The 22625-nt window shown below is 34.1% G+C and overlaps 1 protein-coding gene across 1 annotated transcript in view; it reads left to right on the top strand.

The window, feature by feature from the left end:
* Nucleotides 1-22625, top strand: part of LOC111143380 (collagen type XXIV alpha 1 chain) — a 388577-nt gene that overhangs the window by 40782 nt on the left and 325170 nt on the right. Inside the window, exon 5 of the mRNA XM_022497083.1 lies at nt 99-152. Coding sequence (XP_022352791.1) covers nt 99-152 — 54 coding nt within the window. The remainder of the gene's footprint in view (nt 1-98; nt 153-22625) is intronic.

The following is a 22625-nucleotide window of genomic DNA, read 5'->3' as shown; positions in this document are numbered from 1 at the left end:
ACTTTGTGGGGTGGGGGAAAGGTCCCATTCATTTTAATGAAATTTTATTTGTATCTGGATCTGTTCTAAGAGCGATCTGACCTCTTTACTATTTGCAGGGCATACCAGGGCCACATGGAAATCCTGGGTTACCTGGATTACCAGGTCCAAAGGTGAGTGAAGACTAGTGAGTATCACATTATTTTCCTGACATTATTAAAGAAGGTCCTTAATTTTTTTTAATCGAGATATAGTTGACATAAATATTAGACTAGTTTCAAGTATGTAACATAATGATTTGACACTTGTACATACTGCCAATGATCACCACTGTAAGTCCAGCTACCATCCATCACCATTAAAAGTTACAAAAAAATTTTTTTCTTGTGATGAAAATGTTCATGATCCATTTTTCTGACAACCTTCAAATATGTATGCAGTACCATTGACTGTGATCACCATGCCACACATCATATCCCCTATTTATTTCACAACTAGAAATGTGTACTCCCCCTCTGCCCCTGCAACCACTACTCTGTTCTCTGAATACATAAATTTTGTTTTATTTGTTCATCTGTTTTGTTTTTTAGATTCCACATATAAGTGAGATCATGCAATATTTGTATTTCTCTGTCTGGCTTATTTTACTTAGCCTAATACCCTCAAGGTCCATCCATGTTGTCACAAATGGCAAGATTTCATTTTTTCATGGCTGAGTAGTAGTCCATTATGTGTGCATTGTGTGTGCATATGTGCGCGTGTGTTTACACCACATCTTCTTTGTCCTTTCAATCATTGATGGACACTTAGGTTCTTTTCATATCTTGGCTATTGTAAATAATGATGCAGTAAACACAAGGGTGCATATATCTTGATAAATTAGTGTTTTTGTCTTTTTGTGATAAAATACCCAGAATTAGAATTGTTGGATCATTAGTTCTATTCACTTTCTATTTTATATGATTGGCTATATTCCCTATGCTGTATTTTTCATCTCCTTAACTTATTTCTCTTATAACTAAAAGTTTTTTTTAATTTTTTGATGAAACTCCATACTGTTTTCCATTTGTGGTTTTACCAATTTACATTTCTTCCAGCAGTACATGTGGGTTCCCTGTTTTCCACACCTTTACTAGTCTTTACCAATACCAGTTATTTCTTGTCTTTTTGATAATAACCATTCCAGCAGGTGTGAAGTGACAAGTCATTGTGGTCTTGATTTGCATTTCTCTGATGACTCGTGATATTGAGCACTTTTTCATGTTTGCCATTTGTATTTCTTGGAAAAAGTGCCTATTCAGACCCTCTGCCTATTTCTTAATCAGTTGTTTTGTTTTGATGTTGACTTGTATGAGTTTGGATATATAGTTTGCAAATATTTTCTCCAATTCAGTAATGCCTTTTCACTTTTATGATAATTTTCTTTTCTGAAGCTTTTCAGTTTGCTGTATTACCACTTGTTTATTTTTGCTTTTGTTGCCTTTACTTTTGGAGTAAGATCTAAAAAAAAATCATTGCCGAGAATGATGTCAAGAAGCTTACTGGCTATGTTTTGTACTAGAAGTTTTATGGTTTCAGGTCTTAAAGTCTTTAACTCACTTTGAGCTTATTTTTATGTATAGTATAATACTCTAATTTCATTCTTTTGCATATAACATCCAGTTTTCCCAACACCATTTATTAAAGAAACTGTCCTTTCCCTGTTGTATATTCTTGCCTCTTTTGTTGTAAGTTAATTGGCCATATATATGGGTTTATTTCTGGGCTCTTTATTCTGTTCCATTGATCTGTGTGAGTCTTTTTATGTCAGTACCATATTGTTTTCATTTTTTATAGCTTTGTAATATAGTTTGAAATCAGGGAGCATGAAGCCTCCAGCTTTGTTGTTCTTCTCAAGATTGCTTTGGCTATTCATGGTCTTTTGTGGTTCCATACACATTTGAGGATTATTTTTTCTATCGTTGTGAAATGTGCCATTGGAATTTTGGTAGAGATTGCATTGAGTCTATAGATTGCTTTGGGTAATATGGATATTTTAATACTAATTCTTCTACTCCATTAGCATAGAATATCTTACAATTATTTGTGTCTTCAGTTTCTTTTGTTAATGTCTTACGGTTTTCAGCATACAACTTTTTTACCTTCTTGGTTAAATTTATTCCTAGATTTCATTCTTTTTGATGTAATTATAAATGGGATTTTTAAAATTTCTCTGATAGTTGTTAGTTTATAGAAATGCAATAGATTTTTGTATGTTGATTTTTTACCCTGTAACTTTACTGAATTTATTAATTCTATCATGTCATCTTCAAATAGTGACAGTTTTACTTTTTCCCTTCCAATTTGGATGTATTTTCTTTCTTTTTATTGCCTAATTACAATGGCTAGGACTTCTATACTCTGTTGAATAAAAGTAGTAGGAGTGAGCATCCTTACCTTGTTCCTGATCTTAAAGAAAAGGCTTTTAGCTTTTTACCATTTAGTATGATGTTAGCTGTAGGCTTGTCTTATATGTCCTCTATATAAGGTACATCCCCTCTATATCCACTTTGTTGAGAGGTTTTATCATAAATGGATGTTGAATCCATTTGTCAAATGCTTTCTCTGTATCTATTGAGATAATTTTTATCCTTCATTTTGTTAATGTGGTGTATCATTTTGATTGATTTGTAGATGTTGAACCATCCTTGTATCCTTGGAATAAATATCACTTGATGATCCTCTTAATCTATTGTTGAATTTAGTTCACTACTATTTTGTTGAGGATTTTGCATCTGTGTTTATCAGGGATATCAGTCTGTAGTTTTCTTTTTTTGTGGTATCCTTGTAAAATGAGTTAGGAAGCATTCTCTCATCTTCTGTTTTTTGGAAGAGTTTGAGAAGCATTGGCATTAGCTCTTCTTTAAATATTTGGTAGAATTCACCAAGGAAGGTTTAAGACCTAGAATCTTGTTTGTTGGGAGGTTTTTGATTACCGCTTTAATCTCCTTACTAGTAATCACCCTACTCAAATTTTTATTTCTTCATTATTCTGTCTTAAAAAATTGTATGTTTCTAGGAATTTATCCATTTCTTCTTGGGTGGCCAATTTCTTTGTATATAATTGTTCATAGTAGTCTTTATAATCCTTTGTATTTCTGTGGTATCCGTTGTAAATCTTTTTATTTTATTTATTTGAATCCTCTGTTGTTTGAGTCTATCTAAAGTTTTGTCAATTTTGTTTATCTTTTCAAAGAACCAGCTCTTAGTTCATTGGTCTTTTTTTTTTTTCCTAGTTCTTGAAGTATATAGTTAGATTGTTTGAGATTTTTCTTGCTTTTGGGGGTAAGCTTTTATCACTATAAACTTTCCTCTTAGAACCGATTTTGCTACATCCCAAAGATTTTGGTAAGTTGTATTTCCATTTTCATGGTATTTTTTTAATTTCTCCTTTGATTTCTTCATTGACACATTGGTTATTCAGTAGCACATTGTTTAATCTCCATATACTTGTTTTTTTTTTTTTTTTCAGTTTTCATCTTCTAATTGATTTTTAGTTTCATATCACTGTGATCAGAAAAGATACTTGGTATTATTTCAGTCTTAAACTTATTGAGACCTGATTAGTGACCTAACATATATGATCTATGCTAGAGACTTTTCCATGTGCACTGAGAAAAATATATGTCCTGCTGCTTTTGGATAGACTGTTTTGTATATATCTGTTTAGTCTATCTGGTCTAATGTGTCACTGAAGGCAAGGCCAGTGTTTCCATATTGATTTTTCATATGGATGATCTATCCATTGATGTAAATGGATATATATGAATGCTCCTATGTTGGGTACATAAAGATTTACAAATATATATCCTTTTGTTGGATTGACCCCTTAATCGTTATGTAATGCCCATCTTTGTTTTTTATTATAGCCTTTGTTTTAGTCTATTTTGTCTGACGTAAGTACAGCTCCCCCAGCCTTCTTCTGGTTTCCATCTGCATGGAACAATTTTTTCCATCCCTTTGCCTCTAGATTTTGGGTTTTTTATATCTGAAGTGAGTCTCTTGTAGGCAGCATATAGATAGGTCTTGTTTATTTGTCCATTTAGCTATTCTGTGTTTTTTGATTAGAGTATTTAGTCCATTTACATTTAAAGTAATTACTGATAGGTATGTACATGTTGCCTATTGTTAATTGTTTTCTGACTGTTTTTGTAGCTCCTCTCTGTTCCTTTCTTCTTCTCTTGCTCTCTTCCCTTGTGTTTTTATGACTTTATTTAGTATTGTGCTTAGATTCCATTCTTACTGTCTTTTGTATATCTATATCGGATTTTGCTTTTTGCTTAACATAAGACTCACATGTAATATCATATACATGTTCATATATAAAACAGTCTATTTGAAGTTGATAGCAACTGAAATTTGGTCAAATTCTAAAAGTCTACATTTTTACTCCCTCCTACATCTTATTTTTGATGTCACATTTTATATCATGTGTCCCTTAACTCACTATTATAGTTATTTTTATTACTTTTGTCTTTTAACCTGCATAGAAGTTTTATAATAATCCACTACCTTTCTATATATTTACCAGTGAGATTTATACTTTCATGTTTTCTTGTTATCAATTAACGCTCTTTCTTTTCAGCTTAAAGAAGTCCTTTTAACATTTTTTATAAGGCCAGTTTAGTAGTGATGAACTCCTTTAGCTTTTGTCTGTAAAACTATCTCTCCTTCAATCCTGAATGATAATCTTACCAGCAGAGTATTCTTGGTTGTTTTTTTCCCCCCCCTTTGAGAAGTTTGGATATATTATGCCTCTTTCTTCTGGTCTGCAAAGCTTCTGCTGAAAAATTTGCTATTAGTCTTATGGCAGTTTCCTTGTACAGAACAAGTTGTTTTTTCTTGCTGTTGTTGTAATTCTGTCAACTAGATGTGTAACAATGAGAGAAAAGACAGAGAACTTATTTTTTTTTAAAGATTTTATTTATTTATTTGAGAGAGAGAGAGAGCAAGAGAATAATTAGAGAGGGAGAGGGAGAAGCATACTCCCTTCTGAGCAGAGAGCCCACTCTGGAGCTTGATACTTAGATCCCTAGGTCATGACCTGAGCCAAAGGCAGACACTTAACTGACTGAGCTACCCAGGCTCTAAGACAGACAACTTCTAAATAAATTAGAAGTTTCTTTTTAAATTTGTGATTTCCTAGCCCTTTAAGCTTTATTTGAGGATTTCGAAGATATTTAGACTAGTAAAAGTTTCAAGTAGCTATAAGGGCCCAGCTCACATTCCTTCATGGGGCTGAAGTTCCAGGGAGCTTATAGTCCTACTCACCACCTCATCCATACAAATATGAAGGAAGAGAGAGAACTTGCGAGGGGAATTTCCACATGGCTTTATTCTCCACCCCCCCACCTTTCCCTATCGCATTCAGTAATAATCAGGTACTCAAAACAAACAAATGAGTAATATGGAGAATAAGGGAAGGAAATAAAGATAGAGATAGTGAAAAGTATTTGATTTAATTAAAGTTTTAAACTGTGTATATTTAGAGGTGACTGAGTGGCTCAATCAGTTAAGCATCTGCCTTCAGCTCGGGTCATGATCTCAGGGTCCTTGGATCAAGCCTCGCATCAGGCTCCCTGCTCTGTGGGGAGTCTGCTTCTACTTCTCCCTCTGCCCCTCTGCTTATGCTCTTACTTTTTCTTTCTTGAAAAAATAAATAAAATCTTAAAAAATAAAAAAATAAAATGTGTGTATTTAGAGAAGAAACATATTTGAGAAAATGAAAAACTCTGCATTAAAAAATTATTATTTTCTCAAGATTAAAAACAGTGTATTTTTTAGTATTGACTGGTATGAATGTGTTTTTGGTAAAATGATCTAGGATAGATAAAAATTTGAATCTCAAGTTTTGTTGCCTTTTTTTTTTAAGACTTTATTTATTTATTTATTTGAGAAAGAGAGAAGAGAGAGAGATCAATAAGTAGGCATAGTGGCAGGCAGAGGGAGAGGGAGAAGCAGGCTCTCTGATGAGCAGAGAGCCTGATGTGGGACTTGATCCCAGGACCCTGGGATGATGACCTGAGCTGAAGGTAGATGTTTAACCGACTAAGTCACCCAGGCTCTCCTGGATCTCAAGTTTTAATATTTTATTTAGTAGTGTGGATATATTTTGACTATTTATAAATATTCACCAATAAAATATTTTTATGTGATCTTGTATGAGGGAATTTAAAAGCCCTACTTTTAATTTGTAAGCAACTAATTAGACTTCTTAAAGACTTAATTTTATAAGCTGGAATTAGTCTTTAATTTATGTTTAACTTAATAATTTGATGATTATGTCCAAAATAGCCAAAACTGACCATGATTTATTTTAATTGCACATATTTGCAGAGGACATTAGATTTATGACAGGTGTTAAAAATCACCACTGTGTCTTAAATGCATCCAATAAGGCTTGTCAGGTGTGGTTTTATTAAAAAAATTCCTATTTATGTTTACCATGAATTTTAAATTAACCAAGATCAATAGAACATTCAAACTTTATAATCTTCCTATAATTGTTTTCAAGATAATGCAAAAAATGAAGAGTGCAAGGTCTTTATGATAGATTTTGACATGCAATCATAGAATTTATTTTCCTTTAGGGAATAAAGATTTCTTCTAATTTAAGAAATTTTGAAGTATGAAGACAATGCCAAATATTTTTCTTTTCTCAGTTATTATTTAGCAGGAATAGCAGAGGTAGAGTTGTTGGCCTCTATGAAAAGTGTATTAAAAAGTCGTCTTGTTTCTTGCACAAGAGATAATCTGTCCATTTCAAAGGGAGGTTACTTGAATCTATGGAAAGAGCAAATTAAGGCAATTGCAGTTTAGAAAGGTTTAACTGAAACAGGAAATGCAACACATAATGGAATTTCTATACAAACGTATTTGGATTAATGGGCTTTATAAAAGTCATTAGAACCAAAAGGTACCTTATATAAGTTAAATGATTTAAAGCACATAAAACATCTGGCATAATATGGTTGACACTTAAGAAAATGTTATTTTTCTTTTCTTGAAGGAGCTACTTATAAAGCAACTAGGCAAATTAGAAATGTGACTAGCTAAAAATACCACACTTCTTATTTGGTAAATAAAACAAAAAGAGTCTTATGATTCTTATGAATGAAAATACCTTAAGACAGTATATAAATAGGTTTTATTTATAAGGCTATTTTAAAATTCATGGGAATAAAGGTTATTTTGCTGAAATATTCTAGACTGATGCAAAAACTAATCATTTTATTTTGTTTTGCTTTTACAATAAAATTGGTATTTTTCATAAAGGACAGGAAATGTAAACTGATCTTGGTAGTTCTCATCTCTTTTCAGACAAAATGAGTTCTCACTATGTGTTGGTCTTAATAAAACCTTCATTGTTTAAATGCAGGGTCCAGAACTTACTCATTTTTGCATTTGTATCTAGCCCAGTGCCCAGCATGTGTTGGGGACTCAATAAATGTAAAACTGAACCAAAAAGCTGAATTCACATTAGTAACAAGGCACAGGTATCATAAGAGAAGGAGAACTAGTACTTCTTAAGCTTCTAATCTCTGACAATTATTTTATGTCTGGCATCTCATTCAGGTTCATTTCAATTAAAAGTACTATTCAAATTAGTACTTTACTTTGCACAGAAGAAAACATCCATAGCGAGCTTAGTACTTAACCAAGGTAACACAATTTATAACTCATAGAGTTATATTCAGAAGTGAATCTGTCTTACTCTCTTCCTAACACCATGTTGTCTCGCACAATAGCGAATAATTAATTTATAAAACACAACCTAAAGGAGGAAGGGTGGGGTTGGGGTAACCTAACAGAATTTAAAGACTTTAGGAATTCATTTAACAATAGTAACAAAACATGTCTATTCCAACATTCCAGCTTATTCTGTGGATACTGATAATAACATATAAAGATTAACTGCATTAAGAGTGAAACTGATCTCTAGCAGTTGGGAACTATGTTGTTAAATTGTTAAATAACAGAATGAAGTGCCACACAAAATTTTAGTGGCTACATAGCAATTTTTTTCAACATTAGTAGCACTAACATGATTCAAAATAAAAACTATTGGGCTCATTAACTGAAATCAGGAGACTAATGGTAGAAATAGTGAACTTCTAAGAAAAATTACAAGAAATGAATTCCAAAATGGTCAATAAACTGCTTGACATTATTAGTCACAAGGAAAATGCAAATACAGTCACAATTAATTACCACTCCACACCCACCAGAATGGCTAAAATTAAAAAGACTATAAACACTAAATGTTGGCAAGGAGTTAGAGCGTCTGCAACCCATACACACTGCTAGAGGGAGTATAAAGTGGTACAAGGACCGAGGATATAGTTTGGCAGTTTCTTATAAAGTTGAACATAACCTACCCTATGACTCAGAAATTATATTCCTAAGTATTTACCCAAGAAAAAGGAAATAGTATCTGAAGAGACTTAACTGGAATTTCATAGCAGGGTTATTTACAAATAAAGTCAAAAACTATAATGAACCTGTTTCTAACAATAGGTTTTTAGTTTATCCATACAATGTTACTCAGCAGTAAAAAGGAGCTAAATACTGACATGTAGCAACATGAATGAGTCTCAGAAACATTGGGCTGAAGGAAAGAAGCAAACAAAATGCATGAGAATACATTGTATATGAACATCCAGAACATGGAAAACAAACCTATAGTGGAAAAGATCACAATAGTATTTTCTTGTGGGCATGGAGGGTGACGGAGGAGGGCCCTTTAGAAACTTACTAGGGTGATGTCAATATTTTATATATTGACAAGACTATGACGTATGGTATATTAATTTGTCAAAACTCATCAAACGATAACACTTAAAATCAGAGCATTTCACTGTGTATAAAATATACTTGACTAAAATAAAGGAATAAAAAAATAAAAGCAACTACACTAGGGATTTTATAAAAACTTTGGGAATAGGCTGTTTTGAGATTGATTAAGTTTCATATTCTCTCCCTTCAAATCATTTGTTGGAGAGTGTTTTTGCGTAAATAAGTTGTTACAAAAGGAGAAGGAGAAGGAGAAAGAGAAGAAAGTTTAATTCCATTTCTTATATACCAGAGAGAATAGCTTTTTTTTTCTTGCTGGCAAAATGCCATCTGGGTTCACAGTTTATCATATTTATCTATTTAATGAACTTTATTTGCAGGGTGATGAATATTTTTATTATTATTAATTAAACACATGATTAGATATGCAGTAGATCTTTAAACCTGAGTAATCAATGCAGAGTCTATATCTTTAGCCTACCATATACTTATAATTCTAGGCCAGGCAATCTATTTGTAGTCAAGATAGTTCCTTTCCCAAAAACACTTCTTTTTTTTTTTTTTTTTAAGATTTTATTTATTTATTTGACAGAGAGAGAGAAAGAGAGAGAGATCACAAGTAGGTAGAGAGGCAGGCGGGGGGGGGGGGGGGAGAGAAGCAGGCCCCCCGCTGAGTAGGGAGCCTGATGTGGGGCCTGATCTCAGGACCCCGAGACCATGACCTGAGCTGAAGGCAGAGGCTTAAACTACTGAGCCACCCAGGCACCCCTCCCAAAAACACTTCTTAAAGGAAACTTAAAACCTTGCCATAAACATTCACAGTTTATATTACTTTAGTCAAGTGCAATAGTTCCTTCAAATTTAATCCAGTTATTGAGAAAGACAAATATATGATTTCACCCACATGTAGAGCCTAAAATAAATAAAAAACAAAAAATGAATAAACAAAAAGCAGAATCAGACAAGTAAATACAGAGAACAAACTGATGGTTGCCACAGGGAAGAGGGATGGCAAAATCGGTGCAGGGGAACCGGAGATACAGGCTACCTGTAATGGAATGAATAGGAACCGGAGATACAGGCTACCTGTAATGGAATGAATAGGTCATGTGAACAAAAGGCACAGCATAAGGAATATAGTCAGTGATGTTATAATAACATTGTATGGTGACAGATGGTAGTTACACTTGTGGTAAGTGTGGCATGATGTAAAAAGATGTTGAATCATTATACTGTACATCTGAAACTAATGTAACATTGTGTGTCAACTATACTCAAAAAGCGTTTTAAAAATTAAATTAGATTAGGGGCGCCTGGGTGGCTCAGTGGGTTAAAGCCTCTGCCTTGGGCTCAGGTCATGGTCCGAGGGTCCTGGGATCCAGCCAGCATAGGGATCTCTGCTCAGCAGGGAGCCTGCTTCCCCCTCTCTCTCTGCCTGCCTCTCTGCCTATTTGTGATCTCTGTCAAAAAAAAAAAAAAAACCAAAAAACTTTAAAATTAAATTAGATTTTAAAAAAAGTTTGCCAATAAAACAAAAAAATCCAAGTTTAATCCAGTTATATGAATCATCTAACCTTAATAAACTGTAATAACAATGTCCCATTAGTAATATTAAGTTAAATGTTATTAATAATAGTTAATATTGAATCCCAAAGAATCATCTTAGTGCTGTTTCTATTCCTGATTTTGACCCAGTGTCCCCATGTCTTCTAAACTAGAAGTCCCATTTTCTTAACATGTGAATAAATAAATGTATTGAGCATAGATGTTGACCCATTCTAAGAATTTTTGCTGAATCAAATTGCTATGAAAAATGTTCAATCCAGCATTTTGAAAGTGTTAAAGTATATGTTAAAATGTTGAAGACTGAGGCGCTTCTGTTATTCTGATCAACAAAGGGGCCATCTTATAAAGGACCAGACAAAAGAATATGATCCTTTCCTTTGATTCTATGCCTGTGATTTCAGTTAAAATATGACTTAACTCTACTAAAACTGCTACTTTCTGGGTACCAAAGATTATTAGGGTCATGTCAGAAGGATTCTGGAGCTGATCTGAAAGACTTCTAGCCAAAGAGTGATGTGATATGGACTTCATTAAGGATAATAACTGCAGTGGATTGAATCCCATCAAATATGTCTAAATCCATGAGTTATCATGATGCTCAATACAGACAAATCTTCTCTGGTCACCTTTAGAGGATGCTTAGGAATTACATCTCTGAAATGATCAAATCCTCTCACACCAACTGGATATTCAACACTGAGTTAGTGTCAGACTCCACTGCGTATACTTGAGACAACAGCCACAGAGGAGTTGTCCAGGCTGCTCATGTTTCTGTCTGACTGACTACAAATTCAGGGGTTCTCACAACCCCCCACTCCCCCAGGCTTAATACTGCACTAGAACAGCTCATAAACTCAGGAAAACAGATTTCTCAGTCTATTATAAAGAATACAACTCAGGAATAGCTAGGAAAAGAGCATATAGGGCAGGATATGGAAGGTGGGGGCTTAGAACTTCGGCGCCCTCTCCAGGTGTGCCACCTTCCGGGCATATTAATGTGTTCACCAACCTGGAAGCTCTTGGAATCGCTTTGTTCAAAAGTTTGTGTATTTCAATCTCTCACCCTCCCCTCCCCCCACTCCGCCTAAATTCCCACCCTCTAGCCCCTTGTTTGCCTTTCTGGTGACTAGCCCTCATCCTGAAGCTATCTATGGGTACCACACTGAGTCACCTCATTAGCATAAACTCAGATGTGGCCAGAGGGGATTGTTATGAATAACAAAAGACACTTGTGGAACTCAGGAAATTCCAAGGGTTTTATGAGCTCTTTGTCAGAAGCCAGAACAAAGACAAAATATATATTTTTATTATACTACAATATCATTATTTTGAAAAATGATAAATAGAAGAAAAATAAGGGGAAGGAAAAAAGTTTTCTTATAAAATTATCTTGCTTTTTTTTAATAGAACTTAAGCTCAGGACAACCAAATAGCTGATGAAAGGTATTTTCTCTCTATAGAAAAAGCTAGGAAATGAGGAAAGCATGTTAGAATTTAAAATAACCATTTTTGCAATCCTGATGAGGAAAGGGTTGAAGAACAGCAAAAATAACCCAGTCAATCCAAAAGCCTTGAGGCAGGCGGCTGCTTGAGAGTCTTTGAGGATAAGCTGATGGAGATAAATCCTGGAAGATAGGTCGGAGAGATAGCCAGAGCCGGATGATGTAGCCCCTTGTGTTGGCAGGATTTCTCTGCCTTAAGTGCTCGTGGTTCTTGGTCATCTCACTTTGAAGAATGAAGAGGTAGACCAGACTAAGATTGATGAGCAGCAAAGAGAAGTTTATTGAGCAGTAGTACAAAGCTCCCAGAGAAAGAGGGGACCTCAGAGGGTTGCCCTCAGAGTTTCTAAGTTTAGGGGTTTTTATGAGCTCTTTTGCAGAACTGTCTTAAGCAATCAAGGTGTGCTGAGTCATGCCAATCAGGACTTTGGTCATATATCTGTCTGCCTGTTAGGTTAATATCAACATGCTGATGGTCTTTTTTGCTGACATTAATGAAGGATTGTCAGAAGAAAGGCAGGCAGGGACAAGGGGCAATATACTTAACAGTGTTGTTAGTTTCAGCGTACAATATAATGGTTCAACAATTCTATATATTACTCAGTGCTCATCACGAGAAGTGTACTCTTTAATCCCCATCACCTATTTTATCCATTCCCCCTACCCACCTCCCACCAGTAACCACCAGTTTGTTCTCTATAGTTGAGATTCTGATTTTTGTTTTTTCTTTTCTTTTTTTTTTTTATTCTTTTCTGTTGCTCATTTTTTTTTTATTCTTAAATTGCACATGAGTGGGGTCATATCGTATTTGTCTTTCTCTGACTGACTTATTTTGCATTATATTCTACCTTCATCCATATTGTCGCAAGTGGCAAGATTTCATTCTTTTTTATGACTGAATAATATTCCATTACAAATAGTATATATACATCCACAAACATACCCCCACACTCCACATCTTCTTTGTCTGTTCATCTATCAGTGGACTTGGGCTGCTTCCATAATTTGACTTTTGTAAATAATGCTGCAATAAACACCAGAGTGCCTGTATCTTTTTGAATTACTGTTTATGTATTTTGGGTATAAACACCTTATAGTGCAATTACTGGATCATAGAGTAGTTCTATTTTTAACTTTTTGAATAGCCTCCATATGGTTTTCTTTCTTTCTTTTTTTTTTTTTCCATATGGTTTTCTAGAGTGGCTGCACCAGTTTACATTCCCAACCAGTTTCTAGTTCCACCAATTCTCACGAGGGTTCTTTTTTCTCCACATCCTCACTAACACTTAATTTCTTGTGTTTTCAATTTTAGCTGTTTTGACAGACAAGAGGTAATTATAGTTTTGATTTTTGTTTTCCTGATCGTCAGTGATGATGAACATCTTTTCATTTGTCTGTCGGCCATCTGTATGTCTTCTTTGGAGAAATGTCTGTCCGTGTCTTCTGCCCATTTTTTAGTTGGATGATTTGGTTTCTGAGTGTTGAGTTTTTAAGTTCTTTATATATTTTGGATACTAACCCTTTTTCAGTTATGTCATTTGTAAATATCTTCTCCCATTCAATATGTTGTTGGTTAGTTTTGCTAATTGTTTCCTTTGCTGTACAGAGGTTTTTCTTTTGATGTAGCCTCAATAGTGTATTTTTGCTTTTGTTTCCCTTGCCTTGGGAAACATATCTAGAAAAATACTGCTATGGTCGATGTCAGAGAAATGATTGCATGTGCTCTTTTCTAGGATTTTTCTCGTTTCAGGTCTCATATCTAGCTCTTTAATCCATTATGAATTTATTTTTGTGTATAGTGTAAGAAAGTGGTCCAGTTTCATTCTTTTGCACGTAGCTGTCCAGTTTTCCCAGCACCATTTGATGAAGAGACTATCTTTTTCCCGCTGGATGTTCTTTCCTGATTTGTTGAAGATCATTTGACCATATAATTGTGAGTTTATTTCTGGAATTTCTTTTCTGTTCCATTGATCCATCTGTCTATTTTTGTGTCAGTACCATACTATTTTGATTACTACAGATTTGTAATATAACTTGAGGTCTGGAATTGTGGCAACTCCAGCTTTTTCTTTTTCAAGATTGCTTTGGTTTTTCAGGGTCTTTTGTGTTTTCATACAAATTTTAGGATTGTTTGTTTTAGTTTTGAGAAAAATAGTGTTGGTGTTTTGATAGCGATTGCGTTAAATCTGTAGATTGCTTTGGGTAATATAGACATTTTTAACAATATTTGTTCTTCCAATCCATGAGCATGGAATGTCTTTCCATTTGTTTGTGTCATCTTCAATTTCTTTCATCAGTGTTTTATAGTTTTCAGATTATAGGTCTTTCACTTCTTTGGTTAAGTTTATTCCTAAGTATTTTATTATTATTGTTGCAATTGTAAATTGGACTGATTCCTTAATTTCTCTTTCTGCTGCTTCAGTATTAGTGTATAGAAATGCAACATACTTCTGTGCATCAGTTTTGTGTCCAGCAACTTTACTAAACTGTTGGTTCTAGTAGTTTTTTGGTGGAGTCTTCAGAGTTTCTATGCATAGCATCCTGTCATCTGTAAATAGTGGAAGTTTTACTTCTTCCTTACCAATTGATATCTTTTCTTTATTTTTATTGTTTGTTCACTCTGGCTAAGACTTCCAATACTATGTTGAATAAAAGTGAAGAGAGCGGACGTCCTTGTCTTGTTCCTGATCTTAGGGGAAAAGCTTTCAGTTTTTCCCCATTGAGTATGATGTTTGCTGTGGGTTTTTCATACATACCTTTATTATGTTAAGGTATGTTCCCTCACAACCTACTTTGTTGAGAGCTTTTATCATGAAAGGATGTTATGTTTTATCAAATGCTTTTTCTCATCTATTGAAATAATCATAGCCTCTTCTTTCTCTTGTTAATGTGATACATCATGTTGATTGGTTTGTAAATATTAAACTACCTTGCATCTTAGGGATAAATCCCACTTCATTGTGGTAATTTTTAAAATGTATTGTTGGAAGGCAGCTATGCTCACCACTATACCACCAACGCTGCATTTGCAAATATTTTGTTGAGGAAATTTGCATCTATGTTCATCAGAGATACTGGCATGTAGTTCTCTCTCCCTCTCTCCTTTGGTGGTATCTTTACCTAGTTTTGGTATCAGAGCAATGTTGGGCTCATAGAATGAATTTGGAAGTTTCTCTTACCCTTCTATTTTTTGGAATAGTTTGAGAATGATAGATATTAATTCTTCTTTAAGTGCTTGGTAGAAGTCACCTGTGAAACCATCTGTCCTGGACTTCTGTTTGTTGGGATTTTTTTTTTTTTTTTAAAGATTTTATTTAATTATTTGTCAGAGAGAGAGAGGGAGAGAGAGCAAGCACAGGCAGACAGAATGGCAGGCAGAGGCAGAGGGAGAAGCAGGCTCCCTGATGAGCAAGGAGCCCGATGCGGGACTCGATCCCAGAACGCTGGGATCATGACCTGAGCCGAAGGCAGCTGCTTAACCAACTGAGCCACCCAGGCGTCCCTGTTGGGATTTTTTTGATTACTGATTCAATTTCATTACTGGTAATCGGTCTGTTCAAATTTTTTGTTTCTGCTTTGGGAAGTTTTGGTTGGTTATATGTTCCCAGGAACTTACCCATTTCTTTTAGGTTGTCCAATCGTCCACCTATAATTTTTCATAATATTCTTTTACAATTGTTTGTATTTCTGTGATGTTTGTTATGCACAAGTTTTCACGTCCAAGAGATCACCAAGGAGCCAACACCAAGGAACCAACACCGATGCAATCACACGAGGGTTTATTTAACAAGCTTAAGCTTGGGCCCAAGTATACCCAACACAGCACAGCGGTGTAGGGACTTGGATCCGGAACCAGATTACAGTCAGAGTTTTTAAAGGCAGAGTAGGGGTGGACTCAGTGGTGGGTGAGGACAAAGGGGATTATGGATGATGTAAGTCTCTAAAGAATTTTGGAAGCAAGGTTTCTAGGACCTTGAGGGGCTAGCTATTGTCTGGGGAAAAGGTTATTCATTATCAGTAATAAAACCTTCTCCTGAGACCCTTTAGATGTATATCAGTGGGCCATATGCTTGGGAATGATTGTCAACACTATCTTGGCCGTTTAGAGATAAAGTTTCCTAAAGGAATTGTTAAAGTAGACTTACAGGATCCTGGTTGGACCTGTTGGAGTAGGGGGTCGGTCAGGCTAGGATTGTCCTTAGCAAAACCTCAAGGTGAGGGCAGTTGAGTCCCCAGGGGAGAGCCACTCTCTTTCAAGGGCTTGTCAGTAGGTAAGGAATTTTAATGATTTTCTTCTGTCTCTGTTTCCCACTTCAATGTTGGCTGTTATTTCTCTCTCATTTGTGATTTTGAGCCCTTCTTTTCTTCCTTCCTTCCTTCCTTCCTTCCTTCAAGTCTGGCTAGAGGTTTATCAGTTTTGTTGATCTTTTCAAAGAACAAGCTCCTGGTTTTATTGATCTGTTCTATTATTATTATTATTATTTTTTTTTTTTTTTAGTTTCTATATCATTTATATCTGCTTTAATCTTTATTTCCTTCCTTTTGCTGGTTTTGTTTTGTTTTGTTTTGTTTTTCCTAGCTCTGTGAGGTGTAAGTTTAGCTTGTTAATTGAGATTTTCCTTGCTTCTTGAGGTAGTCTATATTGCTATAAACTTTCCTCTTAGAACCACTTTTGCTACATCTCAAATATTTTGGACCTGTATATTTTCATTTTCATTTACTTCCATGTAAGTTTATTTTTTCCTTTAATTTCTTGGTTAACCTATTAATTGTTTAGTAGCATGTTATTTAATCTCCATGTATTTGTGCTCTTTCCATATTTTTTCTTACAGTGATTTCTGGTTTCATAACATTGTAGTCAGAAAATATGTATGACTGATCTTTCTGAATTTGTTGAGACTTCTTTTGTGATCTAGTATGTGATCTATTCTGGAGAGTGTTCCTTGTGCACTTGAAAAGAATGTGTGTTCTACCATTTTAGGGTGGAATAGTCTGTATATATCTGTTAAATCCATGTGATCTTGTGTGTCATTCAAAGTTACTCTTGTTGATTTTATCTTTGGATGATCTGTCCATTGATGTAAGTGTTACAGTGCCCTACTATTATTGTATTACTATTGATTAGTTTCTTCATGTTATTGTTAACTGTTTTACGTATTTGGTGCTCCCATGTTGGGTGTATAAATATTTACAATTGTTATATCTTCTTGTTGGATTGATTCCTTTGTGATTAGTGTCCTTCTTTGTCTCTTGTTACAATCTTTGTTTTAAAGTCTGTTTTGTCTGATGTAAGTAGTGCTACTCCAGCTTCTTTTTATCACATGCATTTGCATGATAAATTGACTATCATCCTCTCACTTTCAGTTTGCTGGTGTCTTTAGGGCTGAAGGAGTCTCCTGTAGATAGTACATAGATGGTCTTTTTTTATCCCCTCTGTTACTCTGCTGTCTTTTGGTTGGAGCATTTAGTCCATTCCCAGTAGTTATTGATAGATTTGTATCAAATATATCAAATACTGCTGTTTTGTTACCTTTTTAGTGGTTGTTTTGTGATTTTTCTTTGATCCTTTCTTATCTTGCTCTCTTTCATGGTTTGCTCATTTTCTTTCGGGATATATTTGGTTTCCTTTCACCTTATTCTTTACATATCTATTACTGGTTTTCGATTTGTGGTTATCATTAGGTTTTTGTATAACATTTTATGCATATAGCAGTCTATATTAAATTAATGGTCATTTTTGTTTGAACTCATTCTTTACTCCTCTCCCCACCACATTTTAGATATATGGTGTCATACATCACATCTTTTTATTTTTTTAATCCCTTGACTGATTTTTATAGATATACTTATTTTCATACTCTTATTTATGGTCTTTCCTTTCCACCAAAAGAATCCCCTTCGACATTTCTTGTAGGGCTGGTTTAGTGGTCATGAACTCCTTTAGGTCTTGTTCATCTATGAAGCTCTTTATATCTCCTTCTATTCTGAATGATATCTGTGCTGGATGGAGTATTCTTAGCTGCAGATTTTTTTTTTTTTTTTTTTTTTAGCACTTTGAATATATCATGCCACTCTCTTCCTTGCTGCAAAGTTTAAAATATTGTGTATTTTGTAGTTTTTGGTTATAGTGTCCAATAAATACCAATTAGACTAAGGTGGTTGATGATGGTCAAATTTTCTCTATCCTTACTGGTTGTTTTTTTTTTTTTTTTTTTTTTAAATATAGTTATTCCATTAATTACTGAGAGAGGTGTGTTAAAACAGCCAACTATTATTTGGATTTGTCTGTTTCTCTGTTTAGTGTTTAGGAAATATTTAGTCAATGTTAGGTTCATTTACTTTGCAGCTCTGTGTTGTGCATTACATGTTTAAGGATTGTTGTGTCTTTTTAATGAACTGATCCTTTCTATCATTATCAAGTGTCTCTCCTTATCTCTGGTGGTACCTTTACACCAGCTTTTTTATGATTATTGTTTAACTGGTATATATTTTTCTTTTCCTTTACCTTTCTATATTTAAAATATACTTCTTATAGACAATACATATTAGATCTTGCTTGTTTATCTGGTCTGATAATCTCTGATTTTAATTGGAATGTTAAGTCCATTTATATTTGTGTAATTATTGATATGATTTGGTCTCACCTACATTGTCATTTCTTTTCCATTTATCTCAGATGTTTTATGGTCTTCATTCCTCCTTTTTTGCCTTCTTTTGGGTTAATAAAATATTCCATAGTATTCCATATAATTTCTCTATTGACATTTCAGCTGTATCTCTGACTGATTGATTTTAATAGTTGCTTTAGAAATTACAATATCCATCCTTAACGCATTCTAGTTTACTAGAGTTAATATGGTAACAGTTCATTTAAAATATAAGACCCTTATGACATTATGATTATATTTATATAATCCTTTGTGTTTTATTGTCATTTATTTTACATCTATATCATTATAAACCCTAAAGTACAATGTAGTAATTTTTGTATTAAGTGATCAGTCTTTAAAGAAATTAAGAGAAGAAACAAACAAGGGAGTCATTTAATATTTCTTCATTTATTTTCATTTCCAGGGCTTTTCATTTCTTCCTATGGATGTAATTTCTAGTTGGTATCATTTCCCTTTAGCTAAAAGAAGTTCCTTCAATATTTCTTGGGGAACAATTGTGCTGGTGTTGAATTATCTTGGTTTTTATTTACCTGAAATTTGTTTTATATATGTTCTTTGAAGTATATTTTTATAGAATATAGAAATCTTGGTTGAGAGTGTCTTTGTTCCAGTTCTTTAAAGATATTTTTGGGGCGCCTGGGTGGCTCAGTGGGTTGAGCCTCTGCTTTCAGCTCAGGTCATGATCTCGGGGTCCTGGGATCGAATTCGGTGTTGGGCTCTCTGCTTGGCAGGGAGCCTGCTTCTTCCTCTCTCTCTCTCTGCCTGCCTCTCTGCCTACTTGTGATCTTTCTCCGTCAAATAAATAAAATCTTTAAAAAAAAAGATACTTGTGGTTCTTGTCTTGTAATCTACACTGTTTCTGATAAAAAGTTAATCATTAGTCACCTTGTTATTCCCTTTTGTGTAATGTGTCATTATTCGTAGGCTGCTCTTGAGGTATTTCTCTTTGCCTGGCTTTCAGCAGTTTGATGACAATGTACATAGGGGTGGTTTCCCTTAGATATCTCTTGTTTGGAATTCACTGAATGTCTTGGATCTGTAAGTTTTTGGTCTTTCTGTAATGAATCTGGGATATTTTTGGCTATTACTTTTTCAAGTAATCTTTCTGTCCCATTCTTTCTCTCTTTTCCTTCTGGGACTCCATGTATGTTAGACTACTTCATGTTGTCTCACAGGTCACTAGAACTTTGTTCATTTTTTCATTTTTTTCTTCTTTACTTCAGATTAGTTAATTTCTATGGATCTCTCCTTAAGTTTACTAAACTTAATTTCTGCCTTCTATAATATATTGTTAATCTCATCCAGAAAATTTTTCATTTCAGATACTATATTATCAGTTCTAGGATTCTACTGTTCTTTTTTGTGTAGTTTTCACTTGTCTGCTGATATATCTGTGTTCACTAATTATGATGATCATTTACCTTACATCTTTAAATATATTTATTATAGTCAATTTAAAATCCTCTGCTGTTAATTCCAGTATATGGATCCTTTTGAGGTCTGTTTGTATTGACCACTTTTCTCTTTAATGCAGGTCAGATCTTGCTTTTCTTTGTATGCCTAGAAACATTTGATTATGTATTGCATATTATGTTTAATATGTGGAAGAACTTTAGATTCTGTTAGCTTTCTCTGAAATCCTTTGATAATGGCTGATTTTTTTTTGTTCAACAATTAAATAACTTAAATTATTTATTTTAGTTAATAATTTAAACAATTATTTAAATAATTGTTTATAATAATTGCTTAAATTATTATAAATAATTGTAATAATTTATAAACAATTATAACAATTATTTAAATTATTAATTAAATAACAATTAAATAACTGGCTCATCATCTTAAACTTGTATAGGTTTTGGCAACTTTTTTAAGGGACAGATTTGTTTTAGTTTTGCTTATAGTGTTAGTGTTAGTCCAAGCATATAATGCTTGCTTCTAAAGTATAGCCCTTCCTGAATTTCAATGGAAAGGTGATTACCAAGGCATTTACCATGTCCCTTAAAGTGATGTGACTCAAATCCCAAATTATTTCCCCTGCAGCCAGCAGCTAAAATTTATATTCAATTATTTTAGCCTTCTGGTTGTTGCTTTTTGGTGAACTCCAGAATCCATCTCATGCAACCACATTTAGGATCAGCCAAGAATTGAAGAGAGTCTTTATCTAGATTTTGGGGGGAAGCTGTCCTCTTTCTTTTTTCATTTCTTTTCATCTGTTCTTTTCTTTTTTCTCTAGGATTTCCCATCTCAACTTACAGTTATTCAGGTAGTCTCACACTCTGTCCTCTGACACTATTAGCCAAAACATCTACGGTTTTCTGCTTGAATTCTAGTCATTCCATGCAGACTGTGGAGGGTCCTTAGAAGAAAAGTTGTAAGGTAGCTCAGTTGGTTGAGTGACTGCCTTCAGCTCAGGTCATGATCCTGGAGTCCCAGGATCAAGTCCCACATCAGGCTCCCTCCTTAGCAAGGGGTCTCCTTCTCCATCTGACCTTCCCCTTCTCACGCTCACTTGTTCTCATTCTCTCTCTCTCAAATAAGTAAATAAATAAAATCTCCAGAAGAAGAAGAAGAAGAGGAAGAAAAGTTGTATAATTGTGTACTGTACCAAGTGCGGTTCTTTTCTTGAATCCCCTCCAGTGTGTCCTGCTTTTTGATTGTTCTCCTATGCATTCAAATAATTGTTTTATGTATTTTGACCTATGGATGTATATAGACAGAGAATTTTCCAAAGACCAAATCTTTGAGTATCCCAGAGTTTAGTATATTAGGACGAAGAAGAGGAACTAGCAAAGGAGACTGAGAAAGAATGACAATGAGGTAGGGTAAGGACAATAGCCTGAGTGGGTTAAGTCCAAGAGAGAATGGAAGAAGTCTCCTCATTAGTACAGGAGTTTTGCTTTCAAAATAGTGTAATGGAGCAGAGAAGGGAGATGTAGCTCAAAGAAAGTTGTTTTTTAAGATTGGAGGAATTACAGTGTGTTTACTTGGTGATATCAATTATCCTGGGAAGAAATAAAAATTAAAATAATGTAGGGAAGACAATGGATCAGTTATGAGAGAAAATAATTGAGAGAGAATAGTGGGTTTGGTAATGAAGGCAGAGTATTTTTGGAACAGATTTATGTGGGTTGTGGATTTGGTTGAGACAAGTTGTAAATGTTAAAAACAAGATCACCCACTTAGAGTGGAGAGCAAGAGTTATGAAATAATTATCTATGAAAATGGAAAAGTGAATTGACTAAGATAATTATTAGACATATCAAAAACAAAAGAAAACAAAACCAATTAATGTAAAAAGTCATGAATTTAAAGTGAGGTTTGTCAGCATGATTATTTTCTCTTAGTCACATTTAGCTACTAGGGGATGGGACAGAAGAGGTGTCTAGATTCTAGATTTAAGAATTTCTAGATAAGCTTGTAAGACAGAGGGAGAAAGAAAAAGTGGTGCCACTTATGTATGCAAGGAAGTGATTATAATGTCAGACCTTGGTGTTTAGGCTGCTTAAGGATGGAAGTTAGGCCACATGGGGATGAGACACTGAAAATATGGTGGGATCACATATTAGCAGTTGCAGTAGGTCAAATAATTGTTGTGGCTGCTTAGAGAGTGAGCTAAAAAGATAGGAAGTATTGCTTAGAGAATGTAATGCTTCAAATTTTATGCTTCAAGTATTATGGAGGTCATATAGTTATTTGTAATGTTAAAGTGAGGAATATTCAAGTGATGTTACCTCAAGATCATGTCATTTAGTGTTTCTTTTATGGGACTCTCCTAATTTAGCTCATCCATATTTGAATTCTTAATTCCAAATTCTTTTTGTTTAAATTTTGCTGTTTCATCAATGATTCATTCACAAATTGTATTCTCTGCTTTTTAAGATGGCAATAATTGTAAAATAGATTTTAATGATTGTCTCTGGTCTTGATATTTTTAATACTTACATATATATACTCTATAGAGAATTTTACCTATATCTTACAAGCTAAACTAGGCAGATATTATTATTCTTATTTCCATTTTATAGAAGAGGAATCTCGAATTCAGAGAGCTTAAATGATTGTTCAGTGTTTTCAC

Source organism: Enhydra lutris, unplaced genomic scaffold (genome assembly GCF_002288905.1).
Source record: "Enhydra lutris kenyoni isolate GAN:26980312 unplaced genomic scaffold, ASM228890v2 scaffoldscaffold9, whole genome shotgun sequence".
NCBI lineage: Eukaryota > Metazoa > Chordata > Mammalia > Carnivora > Mustelidae > Enhydra > Enhydra lutris.
Note: the sequence above shows the minus strand (reverse complement) of the source record. Positions and strands in the feature narration are given on the sequence as shown.